Raw genomic sequence first — 22,830 nt, 5'->3', positions numbered from 1 at the left:
TAACACTGCCCTCTCTTCGGGACCAGGAAGCTGACTACGTCTCTGCTTACGTTCAGAAACAGAGGTCATATTCAGTGACCCAAAGAAAGGAGATAAAAGACTAGTGACAGTCTCAGTCATTCATTGCCGAGCAGAAGGAGAAGAAGTTGACATAAGGACAGGAGACAAAGTGTTTTGAGGCAAGAGAGACGTAGGGACAGAAATGAGAGAAGTCGAAGATAAAGGAGTGTAAGGCAAAGGAGTTTGAGGCAAGGCTGGTGACAAAGCTGGCGGCCCTGGAGGGGGCTGTGCCGCGGGAGGAAGAACCACCCGTGAAGCAACAGATGGCTGAACAACAGCAGGGGTGCAACAACTGGAGGTAACAGAGGTGCAGTAGCACCCTGCACATAAGCGGGTGGTAATCTCAGTAAATGTGACATCAAATGATCCTTTTCTGGGTCTTCAGTCACATTGGAAAGGGGAGGTGGCAAAGCCGGGTAACATTTGTCAATGGCCATGCAATGTTGTCTATCTGACACTTCAATCGCACGATCTTCTTCATCTTCCTTAAACTGCCTAGCAGCTTGCATTACCGACATATTCCTTTCCTTCCTATCTCTCTTAGCTTGCTTAATTTCTCGCTGTTTGGCTTCCTTACGCCAAAGGTGGAAAGAGTCAAACATCGCCGGCCGGGCTTTCTTCTTAAATAGCGCAACTTCAAGGTTATCTAAAACATCTGATTCAAAACTACCATGTTGGGGCCATCGTAAAACACCATCTTTCCTTGTATAATGGACCCATACTTCATTAAAGGTAATGGGACCCACACCATGCTTTGAATAGAGCTCATAAGTTGGAGTTCCAACCGGAGGTATCGGACACGAGTCCTCCAATCGGGAATCCTTATTAAAACTACAACAAAACCATTTCCTAATTTTGCCAAAACCAGGCATCTTTAGCTCACTAGTCTTGCTTCAAACTTCAAGGGGTTATCAAAAAAATGAGACACTCGTAATGATACGAACCCCTCGGCTTTGACTATTGCAATGGCCGAATCAAAACCAAGAAACAAAACAAAGTCGTGGGAGCAACCCACTTCCAAAATGTCTGTCACGCCACCTAGAAGACCGTCTAACGTCTCGCCTTACAAATCATCACAAGAGGGTCCAAGACAGGGCGACAGTCAGGGCAGCAGTCCTTCGCAGCCGTCGGAAAGGGGAAGCCTCGCAGAAAAAACCTTTGGTCCACGTCGACATGCAGGGGTCAATGAAGTGGCGGCCGTCCTCCAGAATTTCCTCACGGGGCTCCTCACAATCTTCGGGCTTGGACCAGTACTGCTGAAGTCGCCCCACGTTGGGCTCCAGTTGAAGAACCGGGGTTTAACCCAGCGGCGTCAGGGACACGCCTAAGATCTTCAAGTTCACCTGTCTTGGTATTCAAAGACACGGAATACTTCTGGATGGCATCAGAGACCAATTTTATTAGCTGCAGCTAGTAACAGTGATCCTAGAAATACATCACGGTGTAAATTCTCAGGAGACTGCTCATTTTACTAAGGCGAGACGTCTCCTTTTATACCCAATATTTCACATTATAAATGTACACCCACTGCACAAAATTCTAGCCAATATGATACATTTTCAAACAAATTATCACATAGCAAAAACTCAATTTACAATATCCCAACCCAAAAGTTAATTATTAGGAATGTGTCAAATTCAATCTCCACAAGCCGGACAAACCTATAATTGAAAGCATAACCCATGTAATGAAGAAACATAAAAAAGAAACAGTAACAGATGCTGAACAAGATAAGGCATGTGCAAGGAAACTAAAAAGTTAACGATGTCCTGAACATTGATTGGCAATCTCAGACAAAGATCCATCATGGAAATTGGCTTTGCGAGGTCAGTTTCAGGTGAAGAGGGCAGTTTCTTACAGTTCATTTCAGAGTCAAAAAGAAACCTAGTTAATGTGTACATGAACTAAGAAGGCCAGGCCGCTTTGTTTGCCAGGCTACCTTTACAGGCCTACGTGAAGGCAACACAAAATGGTGGCACAGAACAAAATGGAGTCAGACTCGAGAATTACAGAACCTCAACCTTAGGGGTGACTCACATGTAAGAAAAGGGAAGGTCAGGGCCTGGCAAGTGGGTGCACTTGCCAGCCTGACATGGCACTACTGAACTGTACACAGACACTGCGATGGCAGATCTGGGACCCTTTTATAAGGCTGCTGTGCGGATGGCACAATCAGTGCTGCAAGCCCACTAGCAGCATATGGTTTACCAGCCCTGGGAGCACACAGTGCACTGTAATAGGGACTTAACAGTAAATCAAATAAGCCAATTATGGAAAAACTATTCCATGACAAGAATTTGCAGAATGAGCCCTGAACAGCAGTGGCAAGTGTCCAAAGCATCTAGATCAGCGAAGTCCAACACACAGTAAAAACACAGGAGGCAAAGGCAAAAATACACGGCAAACCCACACCAAGGATGCCAGGTCTAACAGTGAGCATCTTATTCTTAAAAAAGTTGCCCACTAACTAAAAACACAGCTATTTCAAGACAATAAGAAGGACAATATCAATGTTCAAAAAACCTAGTGCTGTTTTGTTTTTTTAAATAACCTTTTCCATGTCAGAAAATTTTAGGTGGACGGACCTTCAGTTTGGTGGATAGGGTATTAATCTCCCTTGTAAAGTAGTACCCTCTCAGCCAAACTCTAAATCTGCCCCTTAATTTCCTACCAACAGAGTAAAGTAAGGTCTAGATTAGGCCCTAGGTAACAGAAATCTGCTTGGTAAGTGATCTTCCTCCTCTTGTGCTATGTGGTCTATTTGATGCCTTTTTTGGATTGATTTAGACTTTGGGGCACAGGTTGCTCCTTCACAACGATGGTGGATATCCCGTCCAGTGAAATATAAATCCGTAAAATCTAAATCAGGTATTGTGTCAGGAGTTTATTTCATACAAGTGAACAGTGACCAATGCACAGTGCACATATTTCCTTGTACACATACACAGATATGCCCCAAAGAACATACACTGACAAAGACAATCTAAGCATTTTTATAAACTGAAACAAAATGAAAGTACCTTGCTACAACGTAAACATTTCTTTTCACACATGTCCGTAAGCCTCAGTCTCACCGTGAAACCACGTCTGTCATAAACCCACTTGCTTTGTGAATTTATACCCTTGAAAGGTGCTGGACATATCAGTCAGAGCCAGGCCTCAAATGCCTCAGCAAAGCACGGACATTCAGCGATGAATGATGATCGCTTTCAGCCAAACACAGAACATGCAGGATGGTGGTGACCCCAGTGAAACTGCAGCAGCTTGTGCTTTTATTTGTTTGATTTCGTTTGTTTATCTGTGCACTATGCCTGGATGGAGGTTTGGGAGAGAGGAGAGCTGCTAAAGTTGCTTACCTAAGTACGTTCTATTTAAATCAGACTTTGTTATGCAAACTGCACTTGCGCTGCTGACCTGTATAAATACAGTAGAACAACCAGCGCTCGGTACCGTAGCACATCAGCTGGGCAGTTACACGGCCAACCACCACCACCTCACCATGGGAAAGGTAATGCAGTAAACCTAATGCCTCTAACTCTTGTTGATGTTCTCTGTTTTTTCTACACGAGCTTGCCTTGGCTTCACGATTTAAATCCATCCTGTTAAAGAGGTATTTTAACTAACCTCTTTGCGGCAGTGGGTTATATAACTAATATTGTATATGCTTTCTCTCGCCCTCTACTATTCCAGGTCAGTATCTGACAGTTTAGCACGCTCAGTCTCGAAAAAGATAGCTGTAAAAAGTAGATCGTTGTAATCAGTATATTTGTAGTCCTATTGAAGGTGAAATATTTTTCAATCTTTGACTATTCCTCTGTCTGCCACGATATAGCTCCTGGGTAGAGGTTTAGAGAGTGAGGGTCCAATTCACATTTGTGAGCAGCTGTTACATATTCTTGACGTAGGCGAGGTTTAGCTCTGAATTTCCACAAAAATCATATATTTGTGAATCTAAAATTGAGTTTGGACATGTGGGGCGCGATCTTTAGAAGGATTTTCACCCTTGCAAAGCCTTCACTTTTTAAAGTAGCAGTTGGTGTGAGGAGGAAATTGCAATGCATTAAAATCATAATGCGACTCTTCATGAAACATTGCAATTCCTTATGAACCACAAGGACGTGGACAGGCTTGGGTGTGGGGGAGAGGGTAGGGCTATGAGGCAGCTTAGAATAGTTTACCCCTTTCTGTGTGTTCTATTAGGAAATGCATCAGTGGTTTCTAACCTGTCTGGGTTACAAACCACAGCAATGGAGGTACATTTGTGGCCTTCAAGTGCTTACCCACGCCTGTTGGTTCTGCACCAATCATTTTGCACCTAACTTTGTCTCGAATGTTGTGCTTCTAAAAGTTTTTCTGCTGATGTTGCCCCAGTAGTGACTTAGCATCTAAATGTGATTTAATGCCTAAATCGGATTTTGCATTAAATACGATTTTGCTCAGAGTTGGAATTCAAAATATATTGCTTACTTTACACCAACGATGATTTTGCATCCGTAGATGTGATAGTGAACCTGAATGTGATTAGTGCTCTTAAATCCTTCCCAGACTCAAGTTAGTGTTGCATCAAATGTGAAAAATGTGAGGCCTTACTAATGCAAAATTGTGGCACTTAATGTGACAAGGCAACAGGCCGTCTCCATCTGTGCACCTAAGATCTGGTATAATAGCTCCAATATCGAGCAGGACTACCACAACCTTGCGCCAGCTTAAGAAAGAGCTGAGGATACACTGCTTTAGAGTACACTACATACATTTTGTAACTTTTCAAAATTAATTTTAATATCAACAGCAACAGCTTATAATCAGATAACAAACGATACACCAGTAGCTGGAGGAGAGACATCACTCTGGAACAAATAGGTACCTGCAAAAAGGATTCAGGGTGCACATTTGCAGTGGGGGCTCCTCCGCTAAGGTGGAGTAGAGTAACCCCAATGCTTTGAAGCAGTGAAAGAAAGGAAATATAAAATGATATTAAAGTAATATTATTATTACTTTATTTTGTCGTGCTGCGGCAGGTTTGTGGGGTGGGCTTCTCTGCTCACAGGTGAGGAGTGGTAGCACCCTCCTAAGTGCGCAATGACTGTTTGGCTGGCCTGCTCATGCGCACTTCGCATGTTCTCCACGCAGGCTGCATTACAGCCTGCATGGAGAACATGTGCAGGCCCCCAGTCCCTGGCTGAGCACCAAAATCATGACGCTCAGACCAATCACAACACTGCGTTGCAGCATTGTGACTGGTCATGGCAACCTGGCCGCCTGCTTCCGGTTTCATTCCAGAGGAGAGACGACAAAGACACACGGTGGTAAGGTATGTTTTTTTCTATTTTTAATAATCCCCTTATCCCCCTACCCACTGCCCTGCCACCCTCGAGTTGTGCCAGCCGCTACTGCACATTTGTTAATTGTCCCCCCACCAGTGAGAATATCAGGGCATCAAGTGTCAAATAATGGTAGATCAAAATAGGGTAAATTCCCTCCAATGCATGTGAGACTTCAAACATTCCCTTCATTGGTGAAAACTGGAACAAACTATGAATGAAAGGGTAAGATGGCAAGGTACCCTGGTGAACTGGGTAGGGTTGAAAGGTCTGAAACATTGTGAAGGGGAAATACTTTACTCATTGCCTCTTTAGTGAAGCCAGTCTGCTCTGTGCCAAGCTACCAGAGGCTGAGCACACGTTATCTTTTAGTGTGCATCTGGCTTACCCTAGAGTGGTGGTCCCTACTTTGACAGGGTGTATACCTCTGCCAAGTAGAGACTTCATTTCTAACACCATTTAGTGTAATAACACTTTAAAGTACACTACATTATGATTAAGGTTCCCTCTTTTCCATTTTACTGATTTTTACAGATATGTACAGACAGAAAACATTTATTTTCATGCCTGTATTTATTTTTAAATGTGGATAAAAACTGAAACTTGGTTGCCTTTTTAGTAATTCTAATGCTGTCTATCAACACTGCCTGGCCAGTAGCTGTGTGGATTGATAGGTTTGGGGGTTAAAAAGAAAGTATTTTTATTAAAAAGACTTTAACAGTAATAGATATGCACAAGGTTGATATTGAATTTTGCATATTTTCATATAAGTGCACTGATTTATCTTCTGCAGGTGTTCACAGCATTGAAACCTGGCAGGCAAGCCTTTCAGCTTCATTTTTCTATAAAGCCCGAAACAAATATGGATAAATACAAATAAAATTAGCAAAACATAAATATGGATAAATGGATAAATACAGACAGAAATGTCAGAAAAATAAACACCCTACAACCGGGAACCCTAATTATGATGCATTAACAGTCCACAAACCAGCTACCCCTCCCATCAGATGTTGATTGTATCTTTGATTTGACCTTGTACAATGCTAAGATGGTTTTTGTCTAGTTTTGGGCTATATAAATAACACATATGTAAATATATCTTACTACTTCATTTGTCTTTGTGCTAAGTGATACCGCAAGTCTATGTATTTCCATGGCCCCGTACTGAATGTTTTTCTCAAGGTCGATTTCCTAAACATGTTTTTGTGGTCATTTTTTGGCCAACGAGCACAAAACAAAGAGAGTTTGTTGTCAGATCAGAGTCCAGGATGCCTATAACAACACCTCAGACACCCTGTTCTCAACTGTCTTATGAAAGCTAGGAAGGAACTATATTCAGAGGCAGACATCATAGTCTCCGAATGTGCTCCATTAAAATTGACCTACATTTAGTTTTTTTATATTTTACAAAGGATATTATTCCTGGACTTATGCAATGTTTTTTCTTTATAGTCTCAAAGACATATGTGAATAGAACGTACTATCTCAGGTTGCCATAACCGTAATATGAGCCACACAACATCTTGTATGAAAGTTTAATGGTCAACCAACAGGGGTGTCAAAGTCCACACTTCCACCGCATTGTTTGATATCCTGAAGGCTCTATCTGTTTCCACTATGACAAGCAATGTTAGGACTGATAGTTACCTCCTTTGGCAACTGATTATGACACCTCCAATTAATCCTCATTCACGCTTCTTCTCATTATCACCCACAAACTCTTGGGAAATTAATACAGAAAGCATAAATCATGGTAATATGGATGATAACCTATTTAAAAGCTACTTCTAACACAGATCAAATGACTAATGCAACAGCCATCCAGTAGCCACCACCACCATTGGATACAGCCACCCTATGTGCGTGCAAGCTCCCAGTCAAGTCAAGCTACACCAAAACAAATTGTCTAGTCCCATAAGTAAACTGCCTGACATCAAATGTAAAATATCTCACCAGCATAAGATCATGCAAAGTCGTCAAACCAAGCTTTCCATTTCTATTTCACAAACTCTCTCCTCCCATGGACTGGTTTTGTGGCTTTCAAGGCGCCGTGAGGGCAACGGCTGAAAACTACATCCCCCAGGTGCCCCTGCAATCACCAGCGCACCGGTGACGCCACAGCCAGCGCCCGGAGGTGCCATCTAACAGCCGAGCGCCGAGCGCTCAGGGGGGGCTGAGGACAGAACTTTGCTGCAAGCTCCAGCCGTGAGGGAAACGGCGGCGGGGCAACTCCGTGGTTCTGTGGCTTTCAAGGCGCCGTGAGGGCAACGGCTGAAAACTACATCCCCCAAGTGCCCCTGCAATCACCAGCGAACCGGTGACGCCACAGCCAGCACCCGGAGGCGCCATTTAACAGCCGAGTGCCTCCCGTCCCGCGGGACGTGCGCGGGCGACGCCGGGCAAAGCCCGGGCCAAGGACGGGCCCGTTTGAGCCTGTTCAAGGCTGGGGAAGGCCGGGCCGGGCCCACCATCTAACGTCTGCCTTGGACATCGAGGACCACTCCCGCCTGGTAAGCAAACTAACTCAAAACCTCACAGTGCGGGGTGCATTTGCGCAAGTATTAGCAATGGCGTCTTGCATTACTAAAGATAAGCCAACTACGAACAGTGCAGGTATGATGGGGACTTTGGATTATTTTTCTACAAAGGCATCTAAAGCACTGGACCAGGAGATAGCGGTTGCAAAGCGGAGGCTATCTCTTGATGTGCATGTTCACCCTGTCCCGCCTGTAAATGGATGCATTCTACTTAGTCCACTTGTACTTGATTTATCTTGTGGCAATAATTCCCCTTCCACGGTGGCCAATTTAACAGCGACGGTCTCACCAAGCATAGCCATGGAAGCTATGGCTTCGGCACAGGCTTCACCCCCTTTAACAAGATCAAGGACTACTTCTTCTAAGAGCAGAAAAGATCATTCACTGACAAAGCAGGGGCCGACCAAAAAGAAACGGGAAATAGCACTCCAAAAGAACCACAGTCACAGTAAACCTACGAACCTGGGATCAGACGACGTGGTGCGGATATCCCCCGTTCGTTCTGAAGAACTGTAAGTAGCATCGGGTGCACCTGAATGGGCGCCACCCGACCCAGTATTTGCTGAAATGCCTTCTGCAAACGATACTATTTGGGACAAAATGGGGGCTTTTTTTACTGATCTTTTGTTACCCTTTACTCATAGATTGGCTGCTTTTGAAGTTAGCTTAGCGTCTGTAACCAATGTTCTAACCCACATTGTAGGGGATGTCGCTAATTTGTCCAAAGCAGATGATAAACTTGCATCTGTAGTTCTTGATGGCCCAAATAATATGGGCACAATTGCAGGTATAGTTACTCCGGCACTCACAATCCACAATGATGCGGGGGCGGGTAGGCCAGTCATACCAGATCCTATTGTACCAGATGTTGGGAGAGCGGAGAGGGATATGAGAGGGAGTGCAGGTGTTGTTTGTAATATGGGGCAAGCTCCAAACATAAGACTTAATTCCAACACATGCCCTGAAACTAAGGCACCCAAACAGAAACAACGCACTAGTAACCCCAAGTCCGTGACAATTGATTTGCCGCCTCAATCTAGCCCATATGTGGTGGTTCTAGCTGGGGTTCTGGAAATTATCAACGCGTGTGAGGAATCTTACACCTCACTCAAAAATAAAGTCGCGGATTGGTTAAACAAAAATAGACCACTCCCCTCAGCCGTGACTAGCGAAATTTTATTTGTTCGTAGGGTGTCATGGGTGGGCCAAAGGGAGAAGGATGTAAAGGGGGATTGCATTTTGATACATCTTAGAAACACACAGACAGTACACCACATTTGCCAATGGCCTCACCCTTGTCTTGCAACTGCCATACAACCGCTCCCCCTGGCATATTTTTATCCCCCGGGACAACTACATACCAACACTGGCTCCGGCCAACCATGGACACGGGTGGGTCGCCGATTGGATGGACCCGCACGAGGGGAAACTGTTGAGTTTGTTGGCCCTGCGACAATTTCCTTGCATAATAGATACAGCGGATTGGATCTAGTTGATTGACTAGGGTGCACCCAGGGTAAAACAAATTGGGATTCAACTGAATCTGACAGGGTTGAGGGAATACTGGGAGAAATTCCTCAAGAAGGAACAGGCAGAGCATAACAGGGGCGAGGCTGGAGGGATTGAATGGTCTGAATGAAATAATCCTACCCTGTCCCAGTAATAGCCAATATTCTGTTGTTAGTTGCAGAGACTCGGGGACTCTGACAGTACTGGAAGACACACAATTGGTGACTACAGTGTGTTCAGTGACCCAGACTAATGCAGAAAGTGCGAAATTGGCTGGTGGCCAGGACGAGGGTACAGGCCCAGATTCACTCACAATACTATCTTGGAATCTGGCCGGGCTCCCTAACAAGATGAGCTGCCCAGAATGGGGCACTTTTGTAGATAGCTCTGACGTGTGTCTCTTTCAGGAGAAGTGGGCTCGTACCATGCAACACCGGACTGGTTTTGCGGCATTCGGTGTGCCGGCTGCCTGGGGAGGGAAAGGCCGCCCCTCTGGGGGCCTGATTATTTGGGTTGGTATCCATCTTGGCTGTAGTGTCAAATCTATAGAAACCCATTCTAGAGACATCCAATGTGTAGTTCTCACCTGGTCTATTGCTTCCAAACTTGCATTAATCAATGTTTACTCTCGACCTGTCAGCATAAGTAATGAGTCTACTACCATTGAGGACCTAGCCCTTTTCATTCCCACCATCCCGAGTGACACTCGCTTGGTGGTCGGTGGTGATTTTAATTGTCACTTCGAATCCCTAAAAGGCTTAAATGATGAAGTGCTAACTTCAGAGGACAATCATTGGTCGATACCCTTATCCCAGGTCCCACCACCTAAGGCTTGGACGCCGTTGGTGATTCAAATCACGGCACTCACCCTAAATAACTCTTTAAGAGCATGTAATGGCCGAACTCTTTCGGACATTCCAGCTAAATTTACTTATAATAAGCCTGGGCACATGTCTCTTATTGATTACATTTTAGTTAAAACAAGGTTATGGCCACTTGTCAATGATTTTACTGTTTCAGATAGAGCAGATAGTGATCATAACGCACTAATTTTAGATTTGGGCTTAATATACAGCAGTAGCAAGGGTTCTTCAGCCTCTGGGGCCAATGATGACACTCTTATTGTTTCCAACGACAGACGTAGAGTCAAATCGCAACATTTATTGGAACATCCAGATCAATTAGGGATACTATACAGCCTTGCAATCCCCTTATTTACGGAGGTTGTGACATTAATTAATCAACCTCCATCGTCGGAGTATTTCAGTAAATTGGAATCTCTCCACGAAGATTTACTGAGAAATCTGGGCGTGATTCTTAATCCCCGGGTGTCGGGAAGAGTAAAAAAGGCGCCTCCTCACTCCTGGTATAATTCTGCATGCAGGAAGGCCAAATCTGAGCTACTGCATGCAGTCAAAGAGAATAATACACCGGCTATCAAAATCTTGAGGACACACTATAAACATTTGATTAAATGTGCTAAGATAGAGTGGGACGAAGAGAAATGGTCCAACCTATCATTGGCGCTGGCAAATAAAGACCCACGTAAATTCTGGACCATTATCAATAATGGATGCACTACGCCAAAGGCAGCTATTGAATCAAATATAGCCCCAGAGGCCTGGGAAGGATACTATCGGGCGTTATACTCTATGCAGGGCCTCCTTGAGTGTACAGAGGAACGGTTCGCTCTCCCCACTCTGCCGGTGGACATGGAGGTGATAGAGTTCACGGTGCCTGAAGTTTGTAATACTATCTTGAAACTTGCTTCAGGGAAAGCCCCAGGGTTGGACAAATTACATGGGGACCTTTTCAAACATGAGCACAAAATCTGGGGTCCATATCTCCAGATATTGTTCAACGCTGTCATGAACGGCATGTCGGTCCCATGTACTTGGTTGGGCGCAGAGATAGTGCCCATATTTAAGAAGAGCTCTCCTCTGCTCCCCACCAACTACCGACCGATTAGTCTTATTGACGTCCCTCAAAAGATCTTTGCAAGGCTCATCTTGGACCGGTTGCAGGACTGGATCAATGAGTCTGCCATCCTTAGTCCCTACCAGGCAGGGTTTAGAAAGAACACCTCCACCGTTGACCACATTTTCCGTCTACAATTATTGTATTGGAAAACGGTGAGAATAGAGGGTGGCAGCCTTTATATGGTGTTCGTTGACCTCCGTTCAGCTTTCGATCTTGTACCTCGGGGGAAACTCTGGGCTGTTCTTACTGACCTTGGCGTTCCTACATACCTCCTGATCATATTGATTAGGTTGCACAAGGCTAATTTTGGCCAAGTCAGATGTGGAAAAAATGGTAAGCTTTCATCCAGATTTTCAGTAGGTAGGGGGATAAGGCAGGGTTGCGTACTTGCGCCGACCCTGTTTTGCCTCTACGTTAACGGGGTAATTGGCCACCTTAACGGAATACAGAACAACAGGGTCCCAGCGATCATGTTCGCTGACGACACCCTTTTGCTCTCCAAATCCCCAATGGGTGTTCAGCTAATTTTGGATGGCTTTCAGGAGTTCTGCATAGTTAGAGGTTTGGAGATCAATACTTCAAAAACAAAATTCATGATCTTTAATCCACCAAGAACCTCACGTCCAAACCCAAGTTTAGGGGAAAGTATGCTAGAGAGGGTAAACACTTTTGACTAATTGGGGGTGACTTTAAATGAAAACCTGACATGGGGACCCCAGCAGATAAAGTCACTACTCAAATTGGCGCAACTCTCTGGTGGAATTCTTAGGCTCTCCAACAATTCCACTATTAAACCTGTGAGACCACCATTGGAGGTTTACAAAACACAAGCCAGGGGAGCTATCATGTATGGGGGAAAACTCTGGGGATTCTGTAATAGGTCTGAAATCACCAAAACTGAAAATAAATTTCTAAGTGGATTGTTGGCCTTACCATCTAGTTCCCCACTGCTTCCTCTTAGGTTAGATTTGGGAATTAGACCTATTGATGAAGAGTTAGCCATAAAACCCCTGAGATTTTGGCGTAGGCTCTGGGTCACCCCGGAGCTTACACATTACAGAGAGGAACTCAAGGAAATTTTGACTGCCACAGGCTCAGGCAACTTTCCCTGGCTCGCCTATATAAGAAAGGAATTCATCAGGTTAGAGATTCCTGAATTGTGGTCAGACTCAGAGAATGGTTGCAGACGACTGTCTCGCACTCAATTAACACATATATTCCATGCAGACAGACAGACAGAATGCTGCACTATCCAACTCCCACTTAGGTTCAATCACTGTTTCTTTTTTGCAAAATAAAGACTCCTACTTATTTGAGCAGTTCCTCGATGACATATACCCTGTGTTAGCAAAAAAATGATATCTTCAGTGGAGACATGGTGTACTTCCACTGCGAGATTTTACTAGCAGGTGGTCAGCCTCTACTCCGAAAAACTGTACGGCCTGTGGATGTGACACTGAAAGTGAAATACACATGTTGTTTTTTTGCCCAGGGTATTGCAAGGCCAGGAACTATTGGATTGTTCCCCTATGTAAAAACTTAGCTTTCAAACAATGCTCTCATGCATTTAGAATATTCAAAACCGACACAACTGGCCCGACCATATGTGCTGTTTCAAAATTTCTGGCTGCCATGTGGCGTAATGCTTACTTTCCCCTGAGGCGGAAGCCGGGGGCATTCTCTACTTTCCCTCCACTCTATTTAGTGCTTGTTGGCTGGTAATATATTTTAAAGTGTGTATATATTTTAAACTGTGCTATTTTACCTCACTTAGCGAGGTGATCCTTGCATGCGAGACTGAAGTCGCTTGTAGGGTCTCTGCACACCGGCGCAGCCGATTCAGGCGCTGACGCCGGCACACAGAGGGACAGCCGCCATCTTTGGGGAAGGCAGGGTAGCGGTCCAGCTCTTGGACGCCTCCCGCCCTCCCTTGCTATTTAAGGTGCTATTTTCTGTTGGCTGGCAGACGTAATGCTTACTTTCCCCTGAGGCGGAAGCCGGGGGCATTCTCTACTTTCCCTCCACTCTATTTAGCGCTTGTTGGCTGGTAATATATTTTAAAGTGTGTATATATTTTAAACTGTGCTATTTTACCTCACTTAGCGAGGTGATCCTTGCATGCGAGACTGAAGTCGCTTGAAGGGTCTCTGCACACCGGCGCAGCCGATTCAGGCGCTGACGCCGGCACACAGAGGGACAGCCGCCATCTTTGGGGAAGGCAGGGTAGCGGTCCAGCTCTTTGACGCCTCCCACCCTCCTCTCCATTTGTTTAAATGGTTGGGCTTCCCGTCCGCGCAGCGGGCGGGCGCAGCGGGCGCGCCGATGGCGAGCCGAAGGCGCGCCTAAGGCAAGCCCGTCTGCGCCCGTCCGCGCCTGGCCCATGCCTAGGGCCAGTCCCCCTGGCTGTCGGTCGGAGGCCAGTCGTATTGGTTGGGGTGGAGATCAGCTTCTGCAGCTGAGACCAGGCATGTGTAAGCCGACAACTCGCTGTTGTCCTTGTTATCTGGAGGTCGGCTCTTTTAAATGCCCACACTGTTACTTCACATTACCCCCTTGGAGTAAACGTTCCCCTCAACATCCCGATCTGGCCAAGTGTTTGATTCACCCTCTGACGCTGAAAGCAGGCTTGGTCAACTGCCGCTCTCTTCCTCGTCATGCCAGTGAAATTTGGACGTCACTTGTCTCTGACGCTTGGGATGTTCTGTTCCTCACTGAGTCTTGGATTAGAGACACTTCTAATCCCGACATTTACTTGGCTACTCCTCCAGGGTATCTCCTAAAGGGTATAAATCGAGAAGGTGGAAAAACTGGAGGGGGTCTTGCTATCATTTTAAAAACTCACCTTAATTTGACCATCAGTATAATTACGAATATTGGAATGATTGAAGCTATGTATTTTACCATTGCTGACTCGGCTGCTGTAATCCTTGCTGGTATTTTAGTATACAACCCTCCCAAAGCATCGAACCTCTCACTAACGTCATTAATTCACATGGCTGCAGACCTCTCCCTCAAACACCCACACTTTATAGTGCTTGGTGATTTTAATCTACATGTGGATAACCCACTATGTGCGCAGGCCACTTATTTGTTAGAAACTATGCAGGGTTTGAATCTGCTTCAACTAGTGCAGGGCCCAACCCATGTAGCCGGCCATACCCTCGACCTAATTTTTTCTAATCATTCGAATATTAAGGCCCATCCCTCTACCCCTAACCTGGTCAGATCATTATCTTGTTCCTTTTGATTTAAACCTTTTTTCTGTACCTAGGCCCGCTGCACTTGGCAAGGAGGTTGGGAGAAAATGGCATAAAGTTACTTGTATTGCCTTGGATCCCCTATTTTCCTATCAGCCGGATCCCCTGTCTAATGACATTGACGAAAGTGTGTCCAAACTCAATTCCTCTCTGCTCCTTGCTATTGATTCCATTGCTCCCTTACAATCTGTTACCTCCGCTAGATCCCGACCATCTGCCCCATGGTTCTCCCCGGCCCTTCGTGAGGAAAAGAGCCGCTGTAAAAAACTAGAACGCAAATGGTGTCAAAATTACGACCTTGAATCTAAAATTATTTACAAGACGGCTCAAAAAAACTTTCTTAAACTAAAACGTTCCACGATGAGAGACTTTTTCTCTTTACAAATCAAAAATGCAGATAACTTCTCAAAAACCTTGTTCAATATTGTTAAAGATTTTGTTAACCCTCCCGCTAGGGTGCCTCAGAATTCTTCTAGCCAGGCCTTATGTAATGGTCTGTCTGACTATTTGCAAGAGAAAATCGACAACATTAGATCTTCTTTCTCCACTGACTGGACTCCTTCGACGCCCTGTGATAGGGTTCTGGAAACTGTATCATTGAAGTCCTTTAAAGAGATGACTATTGAGTCCGCTTTAAGGCTGTTTTCCCAGTGCAAATCGGGTTCCCCTTTAGACCCGATCCCTGCCAAAGTTATGGGTAACTTGGCCCCTTTACTGGTCAGACCTTTTCTTTCTATTTGGAATTCATCACTCCGCACCGGCCTATTCCCGACTGATTGGAAGGAGGCTATGCTAGTCCCCATCCTGAAAAAGGTGGATGCGGACCCAGCACAATTTAGCAACTATCGTCCCATCTCCCTCCTCCCCAAACCAGCTAAAATTCTGGAAAAGGCCGTGCAGCAACAACTGGCGGAATATTTAGAAAGTAAGCTAATATTACACGATTCACAATCCGGATTTAGAACAGGTTTTAGCACTGAGACTGCTCTCTTGGAAGTGTCTGAGACGATCCGTGAGTGTGTGGATAGGGGCAAGGAGGCCATGTTGGTCCTCCTCGACCTATCTGCCGCTTTTGACACGGTATCCCATATGATACTATTAGATCGTCTGAGTCAAGCTGGAATTGGTGGCGTTGTGCTAACCTGGATCGAGTCCTTCCTCACAGGAAGATCTCAGAAGGTTTTTCTTAAGCCTTTTAAATCAGAGGGTAAACCCCTCCTCTGTGGTGTTCCTCAGGGCTCTGCCCTGAGCCCTCTATTTTTTAATGTGTATCTTGCACCTTTGGCTAAAGTGGTGGAGTCTTGGGGGGTCAGAGGGATCTCTTATGCTGATGATACTCAGCTTGTGTTTTCTTTTAGAGATCACTCTGACTCCACCTTTGCCAGTTTTCGCCACTGCCTGGACAACATATGCTCCTGGATGACCACCAATCACCTCAGGCTTAACACTGATAAGACGGAGGTCTTATTTTTTAATCAGAAAACCCCGCTGCCTTCTAGCCTGTGGTGGCCTACAGTGCTCAATCCTCCTCCCACTCCTGTCCAAACAGTACGTAACTTGGGCTTCCAATTTGATAATGCTCTTTCATGTAAAGTCCAAATTAACAAGGTTACATCAGCCTGTTTTGCTAAACTACGCATGATCAGAAAGATCTTCCCATACCTTCCTCTAGATGCCCGCAGAACCATTATCCACGCTCTCATTACATCACATTTGGATTATGCTAACAGCCTATATGCCGGTGCCCCCTTATATCAAATTGAACGCCTGCAGATTGTGCAGAATGCGGCGGCGAGACTGATCGGTAACATCCCGTATCGTCAGTCGGTAGCACTCTACCGTAAGAAGCTACATTGGCTTCTCATTGCATGTCGCATCCAATTCAAGATATTGACTCTTGCTTTCCGTGCTCTTAATGGCTTTGGCCCAGGATACCTGAAAAAGCGACTGGTTGTGTCTCAATCGGTCAGATCCTTGAGATCAAATAGCCTACGTCTTTTGATTATGCCACGCTTTCGACGTTCCAGAATGGGCGGTAGAGCGTTTAGCGTAATGACCGCCAAGCTTTGGAATAGCCTCTCACTTGACCTGAGGTTCAGCCCCTCGGAATTCCTTTTTCGCAGTAAATTAAAAACTTGTCTGTTTTCCATCGCCTAAATTTGTTTTAATGGTTTTCTTTTCTTTTTCTGAGCCTTCCGTCTTCAGCGCCGGGACACCCCTTTTGGTGGTAGCCGCGCGCTTTACAAGCTTCTTAAATAAATAAATAAAAATAAGCGCAGGCTCCTAATTACCCGAACTTGAGCACGGTTTGCCTACGGTTTCATACTGTCCTTTTATCCTGTTTTAAATCATTTTTGAAATGTATTTATTTCCTTAACTATTGTACGCTTTTCCTTGTGTCGAGCTTATATGAACTGTTTTTATCTTGAGTATCAATCTGCTGCTATTTGTACTATTTTTTATAGTAATCTACTGCACTGTTTTTATGTACTACTGCTGTTTTCTTTTATGGCATCTGCCGAAATAAAGATTCTTCGTATCGTAAAGTATCCAGTTTTCTTGCATCCGGCGTGGTGAAACAATATGGCAATCGTTACACGTCCGGCGTCAGGAACATGAGGTAGCAAGAGTCTCGAGTCCAGAGAGAAACAATGTTGCAATAGTCTCGCATCCGGAGGGAGTCAAACAGGCAAATGAAGGATTCGAAAAAGGGGCGTGGAACCAGACAGGAACAGGAAGCCAAGTGAAGGCTTGTACCAATGACGCCGTGTTTGAACCCTCAAGGGGGTGAGGATAAATGCAGCACCCAATCTCAAGGAGTATAGTGAGGGAGTTTCCCAAACGAGAGATTGTCTTTAAACATGACATGCACTAGTGGACCTATATTCTGTTCCAAATTATGGAACAAATGGCCTGATTCCTGACAGTTCTCCCACCCAAAGGCCTATTTATGGGGCGAGGTTTTGCAGGGTGTAGGGCATGAAATCTGCATATTAAAACAGGTGCATGGACGTGGTCTGCAGGTTCCCAGGATCTATCTTCAGAGGAAAATGCCACCTAGTCTATTAAGTATTGCAGCTTGCCTCTGTGTCTACGGGAATACAAGGATATGTTTCACTTCACATTCTGCTTCCCCTTCACTCAGGATGGGCAGAGGTGGTACCTCGGGTTCTAGAGAAGGGGTATATGTCTTAAGTAAGGAGGTGTGGAAAACAGGATGGAACCGCAGGTCTTCGGGTAGACTGAGTTTTAGGGTAACAGGACCTAAGACCTTTATAACAGGATATGGTCCTTTGTATCGAGGCTGTAGTTTTCTGGGTCCCTCTTACCTCAAGTTCTTGGTAGATAACCATACGTTATCGCCAATTTTATAAACAGGAGCAGGACGATGATGCTTATCAGCTTGTTGTTTCATAGCATCTTTAGCTCTCTGTAACTGCTGTGTGGCCTTTTTCCATATTGCTAGGAGGGCTCCATGATGTGTCTTGACTGCAGGGATCTCTACTAATTGGGAGGGCAGGGGACAAGGCAATAACCTAGGATGGTGTGCATGAGAGAAATAAAAGGGAGAGATACCAGAGGGTGAATGTGTGGTATTGTTATAGGCAAATTCTGCCAGATAAAGAGCCTGTACCCAATTGATTGTGATGGTGGTTAATAAATAACGTAAGTATTGTTCTAGAATCTGATACGTTCTTTCGGTCTGCCCATCTGTTTGAGGATGGTATGCTGTAGATAATCTATCATCAATACCAGGAGCCGCACACATCCCTTGCCAAAATCTAGGCTCAAATTGTGTATCTCTGTCAGATGTGATAATGGAGGGAAGACCATGTAATCTGACTATTTGTTCATTGAATACTTGTGCTAGTTATTTAGAAGATGGAATCTTTTTTAAGGGTATAAAATGAGCCATCTTTGTGAGCAAATCCACTACCACAGATATGGGTAGTGGATGGATTTATCCCTGTGATCTTGGGAGATCAGTTATAAAATCCATACTGATGGAGTGCCAGAGTATCGAGGGAATTGAGGTGGTCCTTAACAATCTGGTAGGAGCAGCGGGAGAGGTTTTTTGTCTAGCACAAACAGAGCATGACTTTACATACATTAATATGTCTTTGGCCATCCCATCCCACCAGAATCATCTTTGACAGGTTTGTAGGGTTTTTTTCTCCGCCTGGGTGCCTAGCTAGTGAACCATAGTGACACCATCGAATCATCTGCAGTTGTAAATCCATAGTGGGTACCAACGGTTTTTTGGCATATTAGTATAATCCATTAGTAATGGTATTTAATGGATCTTTTAACCATTCAGAAGGAGGTACTGCCGAGCAAGAGTCTACTAAGTTGCCCTATTCCAGATAAGGCATCTGCTTTACCGTGTTGTGGACCAGGATGATACGTAATCACAAAATTATATTCACTAAAGAATAAGATCCACCTCATTTGTCTAGGCGTAAGGCTTTAGTTGATCAAATAACTGCATTATCTCATGAGCATACTAGATAGTGATAGTGTGCGGGTGCCCAATAGATAATTCTCCATTCCCGAAAAGCGAGTTTGATGGCTAATAACTCGCATTCTCCGATTGTATCGTTTTGCTCAACAGGGAGAAGCGTTTTAAAGAAATAAGCAACTGGATGTAAACAACCAGTCTTTGGGTTTCTTTGAGACAAGACTCCTCCCACCGCGTATTAGGATGCATCATCTTCCGCATAATAAGGCTATGTGTTAACTGCATGTTTCATAATGGGGCTGTTGCAAATCATTCTTCCAATTTGACAAAGGCTTCTTCCGCTGCATGAGACCATTCAAACTTAACTCCATTGTGGAGTAGACGAGTGATAGGTGTGATTATCTCAGAAAAATGAGCTATAAACCTTCTGTAAAAGTTAGCAAATCCTATAAAAGTTTGCACTTCCTTTACAGAACCAGGACTAGGCCACTGCACCAGGGCTTTTACTTTCTTAGGATCCATGTGGATGCCTTCGGGAGAGATCACAAAACCTAGAAAGGCAATTTCGTTGGTGTGAAAAGTGCTCTTATCTAGTTTGGCAAATAACTGATTTTCCTGCAGTTTCTTCAGTATCATTTTAACATGAACCACATGTTCTTGTTCTGACTGAGAAAAAAATCAATATATTGTCAATGTAAATGATAACAAAGAGATCCAGGTATTCTCTTAAAATCTCATTAACAAAAAATTGAAAAGCAGTGGGGGCATTACAGAGGCCAAATGGCATCACGCAGTATTCGTATAGACCAAATTTCGTCCAGAAAGCTGTTTTCCATTTGTACCTTACTTTTCTCTGTATCGAATGATATGCCCCTCTGAGATCTAACTTCGTAAAAATCTTGGCTGCAAGTATTTGGTCTCACAAGGCCGAAATAAGAGAAAGGGGATATTTGTTCTTGATAGTCACACAATTCAACACACTGTAGTCTAGACAAGAGCACAATCCTCCTTCCCATTTGGGTATGAAAAATATGGGAGAGGATACAGGAGATGTGGAGTGTCTTATGAATCCTTTTCCCAACATTTCAGTTATATACGTCTGCAGGTATTCTTTCTCAGGATCTGTTAAAGCATATATTCTACTCACTGGGAATCCGGCCCCTGGTACTAAATCGATTCAGCAGTCATAACTCTGATGAGGTGGAAGCGTAGTAGCTTTGACTTCATCGAGACATCCTTATATTCTCCATACATAGGAGGTACACTTAGTTATTCATCAGAAGTATCAAGAGTTCAACATAGGGTGTTTTTCCAGTCACTGGCTTCTTGGTGGCAGTGTAACATACAGTGCAGTGATTTCAGAGTAACCTTTCTAGAAGTCCAGTCTATATGGGGATTGTGGATTTGTAGCCAGGGAACACCAAGGATGGCCCCAAAGCTAGGCGCATCAATCAAGTGAAATTGAACGGATTCTGAGTGTCCATTGCTACAAACCATGGTATGTCAAGGGTGTGATATGTAACCAAACCTGAGGATTACTCGATTCCATCCACCGCACACTGATTCAGGACGAGATTTAGGTCAAGAAGGGATTCTCATCTCTTGGGCCAATTTGATGTCTAAAGAATTCCCTGTGGCCCCTGAATCCAACAGAATAGATAGATTCTTTCTAATTTGCGAAGAGATAGCTAATGTAACTGACAAGTTGAAATGTTTAGGCACAGTAGCTACTGTATTAGCAAGATATTTGGAGACCTGAGGAATTAAACAACCTGAAGAACCAGTCTCATGTGTCTGCAAGTTAGGCAGTTTCCAGACGGTGACCTACAGTAGTCGGTACCCACTACAGATTTAGGAGGAGAACGAGGTTTTAAAGGACAATCTCTAGCCTAGTGCCCTCTTTTCCCACAATATAAACATAATTTGAGCTTTCTTCTTTTCTCTTTCTTCTCGACAGACTTTGGTGTCCATACTCTCCTTTTTGTCACATCATACTACCAGGAATCAAGAAAGTGTATGGCGTGATTTGTCCCCTCTTCTTTTACTCAATCTATGATCCAACTTAACCACTAGATCTATAAAAGCAGAGAAATCCTCTAGGGGGTCCACTATCCGAGACAGTAGATCTTTCAATTCGTCACAAAGCCCTGGGTAAAAAAAAAAGAGGTCCTTTTCTCCTCTGGCCAATGTGTCTCAGTGACTAATCTGTTGAAACAGGTAATGTATGTGAGTAAATCCTTGGATCCCTGTTTAAGAATTAATAACTCATTGTTACTAGCTTGTATGAATGAATGTTTTGCAAAAAGACTACGCATCTTCTCCTGAAAAAGGGTAAAGTCATACAACAACGGATCATTGTTTTCCACCTATGGCACAGCCCAATTGGCTGCATTGACTATTACATAGGAGATAACAAAAGCAACCTTAGCGGCGTAATCAGGAAATGAGGCGGCTTTACATAGAAACGGCAACTGACATTGATTCATGAATGTACTGAATTTAGCACTGTCTCAGTTAAATCTTTCAGGCATGGCTACAGGAACTGGACTAGGTGTATGGACTGTGAAATGAACAGGAGGATGGTTTCCTTCCCCTCTTGGCATAAAACTAGCGGTAGTGGAAGGGACTGTAAAATAGGCAGGTAGCTTTTCTTGTTTTTATGAGTGGGACCTGTTGCTCTGGTGTCTGAAGAGGTCTGAGTCTTAACATGAACCAACTCCACATGGAGGCGTTGATTCTCTGTCCTTAACCTTCCTACTTCTGACTGTAAGTCTATAAAGGCTGCAACGAGCTCCTCTAATGAGTGGTGTTGTAGTGCAGACTGCAAGGTGACATTCATGGGAGAACACACCCCCTCGGTATTCATCTTCGCTCAGGTGGAATATTATTTTTTTTGGCTTGACTTTTGGTCACGCGCAGGATCCCATTAACCAGAATCAGTTTTGCTTTGACGGGAACAAAGAGAATTTCCCCATACTCCCCAAAAACTGCTCCTCAATTAGACACAAACAAATCCCATTCAAGATCACTATCCAGGGGGAGATAAGGGGAAGAGTGATAACTACTGGCCACTCCACTCTTCCCCCGTAGGTAATAGTAGGTCACACCAGGAGACGGGGTATGAACTGAGGCAAACTGAAAGGGAACCAGAATTAAATCAGGGCCTTATAACTCAGACTAGCAGGGACAATTTGAACCGTTTTAGTGCATGTCCTGTATAAACAGTGATTCCTCCTACCAGTTATGTATCTCCCTGGGCATTGTAGAGATTTTGTAGAGTTGATCACTTTACGAAATCTAACACTCTAAATCAAGGGGCTGGTAAATAATTCTTTACTAACACGTGGCATTGTTAAAGTTCAATGAGGCGTAATATTAGAGTAGAATACCAAAGGTATAACGATGGACCCTTCCTAATGTCAGCACCTGACTACTTTTCACCCCAAATAATAATTAACCCTAAGGAAGCTAAAGGGAATTGTGTGCACACTGACTGGCACCCATCGTTACTGTGCCTATTCCAAATGGAATTATATACAAGTCAAACAACTGCAAAGGTGCACCACAAAAAACAATGAACAAATTCCAATATTATTAATAAGCAAGAAAAAAGGACGTTTTGCATTAACGGGATGTTGTTATTCTTCAAGTGGTCTTTATTTTCAATTTATTCAAAACAATGTACAGCCGACGCGTTTCGTCCC

The 22,830-nt window shown here is 44.2% G+C and overlaps 1 protein-coding gene across 1 annotated transcript in view; it reads left to right on the top strand.

Moving 5' to 3' along the window:
* The first annotated feature begins 3,520 nt into the window (after positions 1–3,520).
* Positions 3,521–22,830, top strand: part of LOC144824584 (gamma-crystallin 2-like) — a 41,455-nt gene continuing 22,145 nt past the window's right edge. Inside the window, exon 1 of the mRNA XM_078683636.1 lies at positions 3,521–3,568. Coding sequence (XP_078539762.1) covers positions 3,560–3,568 — 9 coding nt within the window. The 5' untranslated portion in view covers positions 3,521–3,559. The remainder of the gene's footprint in view (positions 3,569–22,830) is intronic.

Source organism: Lissotriton helveticus, chromosome 3_1, assembly GCF_964261635.1.
Source record: "Lissotriton helveticus chromosome 3_1, aLisHel1.1, whole genome shotgun sequence".
In the NCBI taxonomy this organism is placed as follows: domain Eukaryota; kingdom Metazoa; phylum Chordata; class Amphibia; order Caudata; family Salamandridae; genus Lissotriton; species Lissotriton helveticus.
Note: the sequence above shows the minus strand (reverse complement) of the source record. Positions and strands in the feature narration are given on the sequence as shown.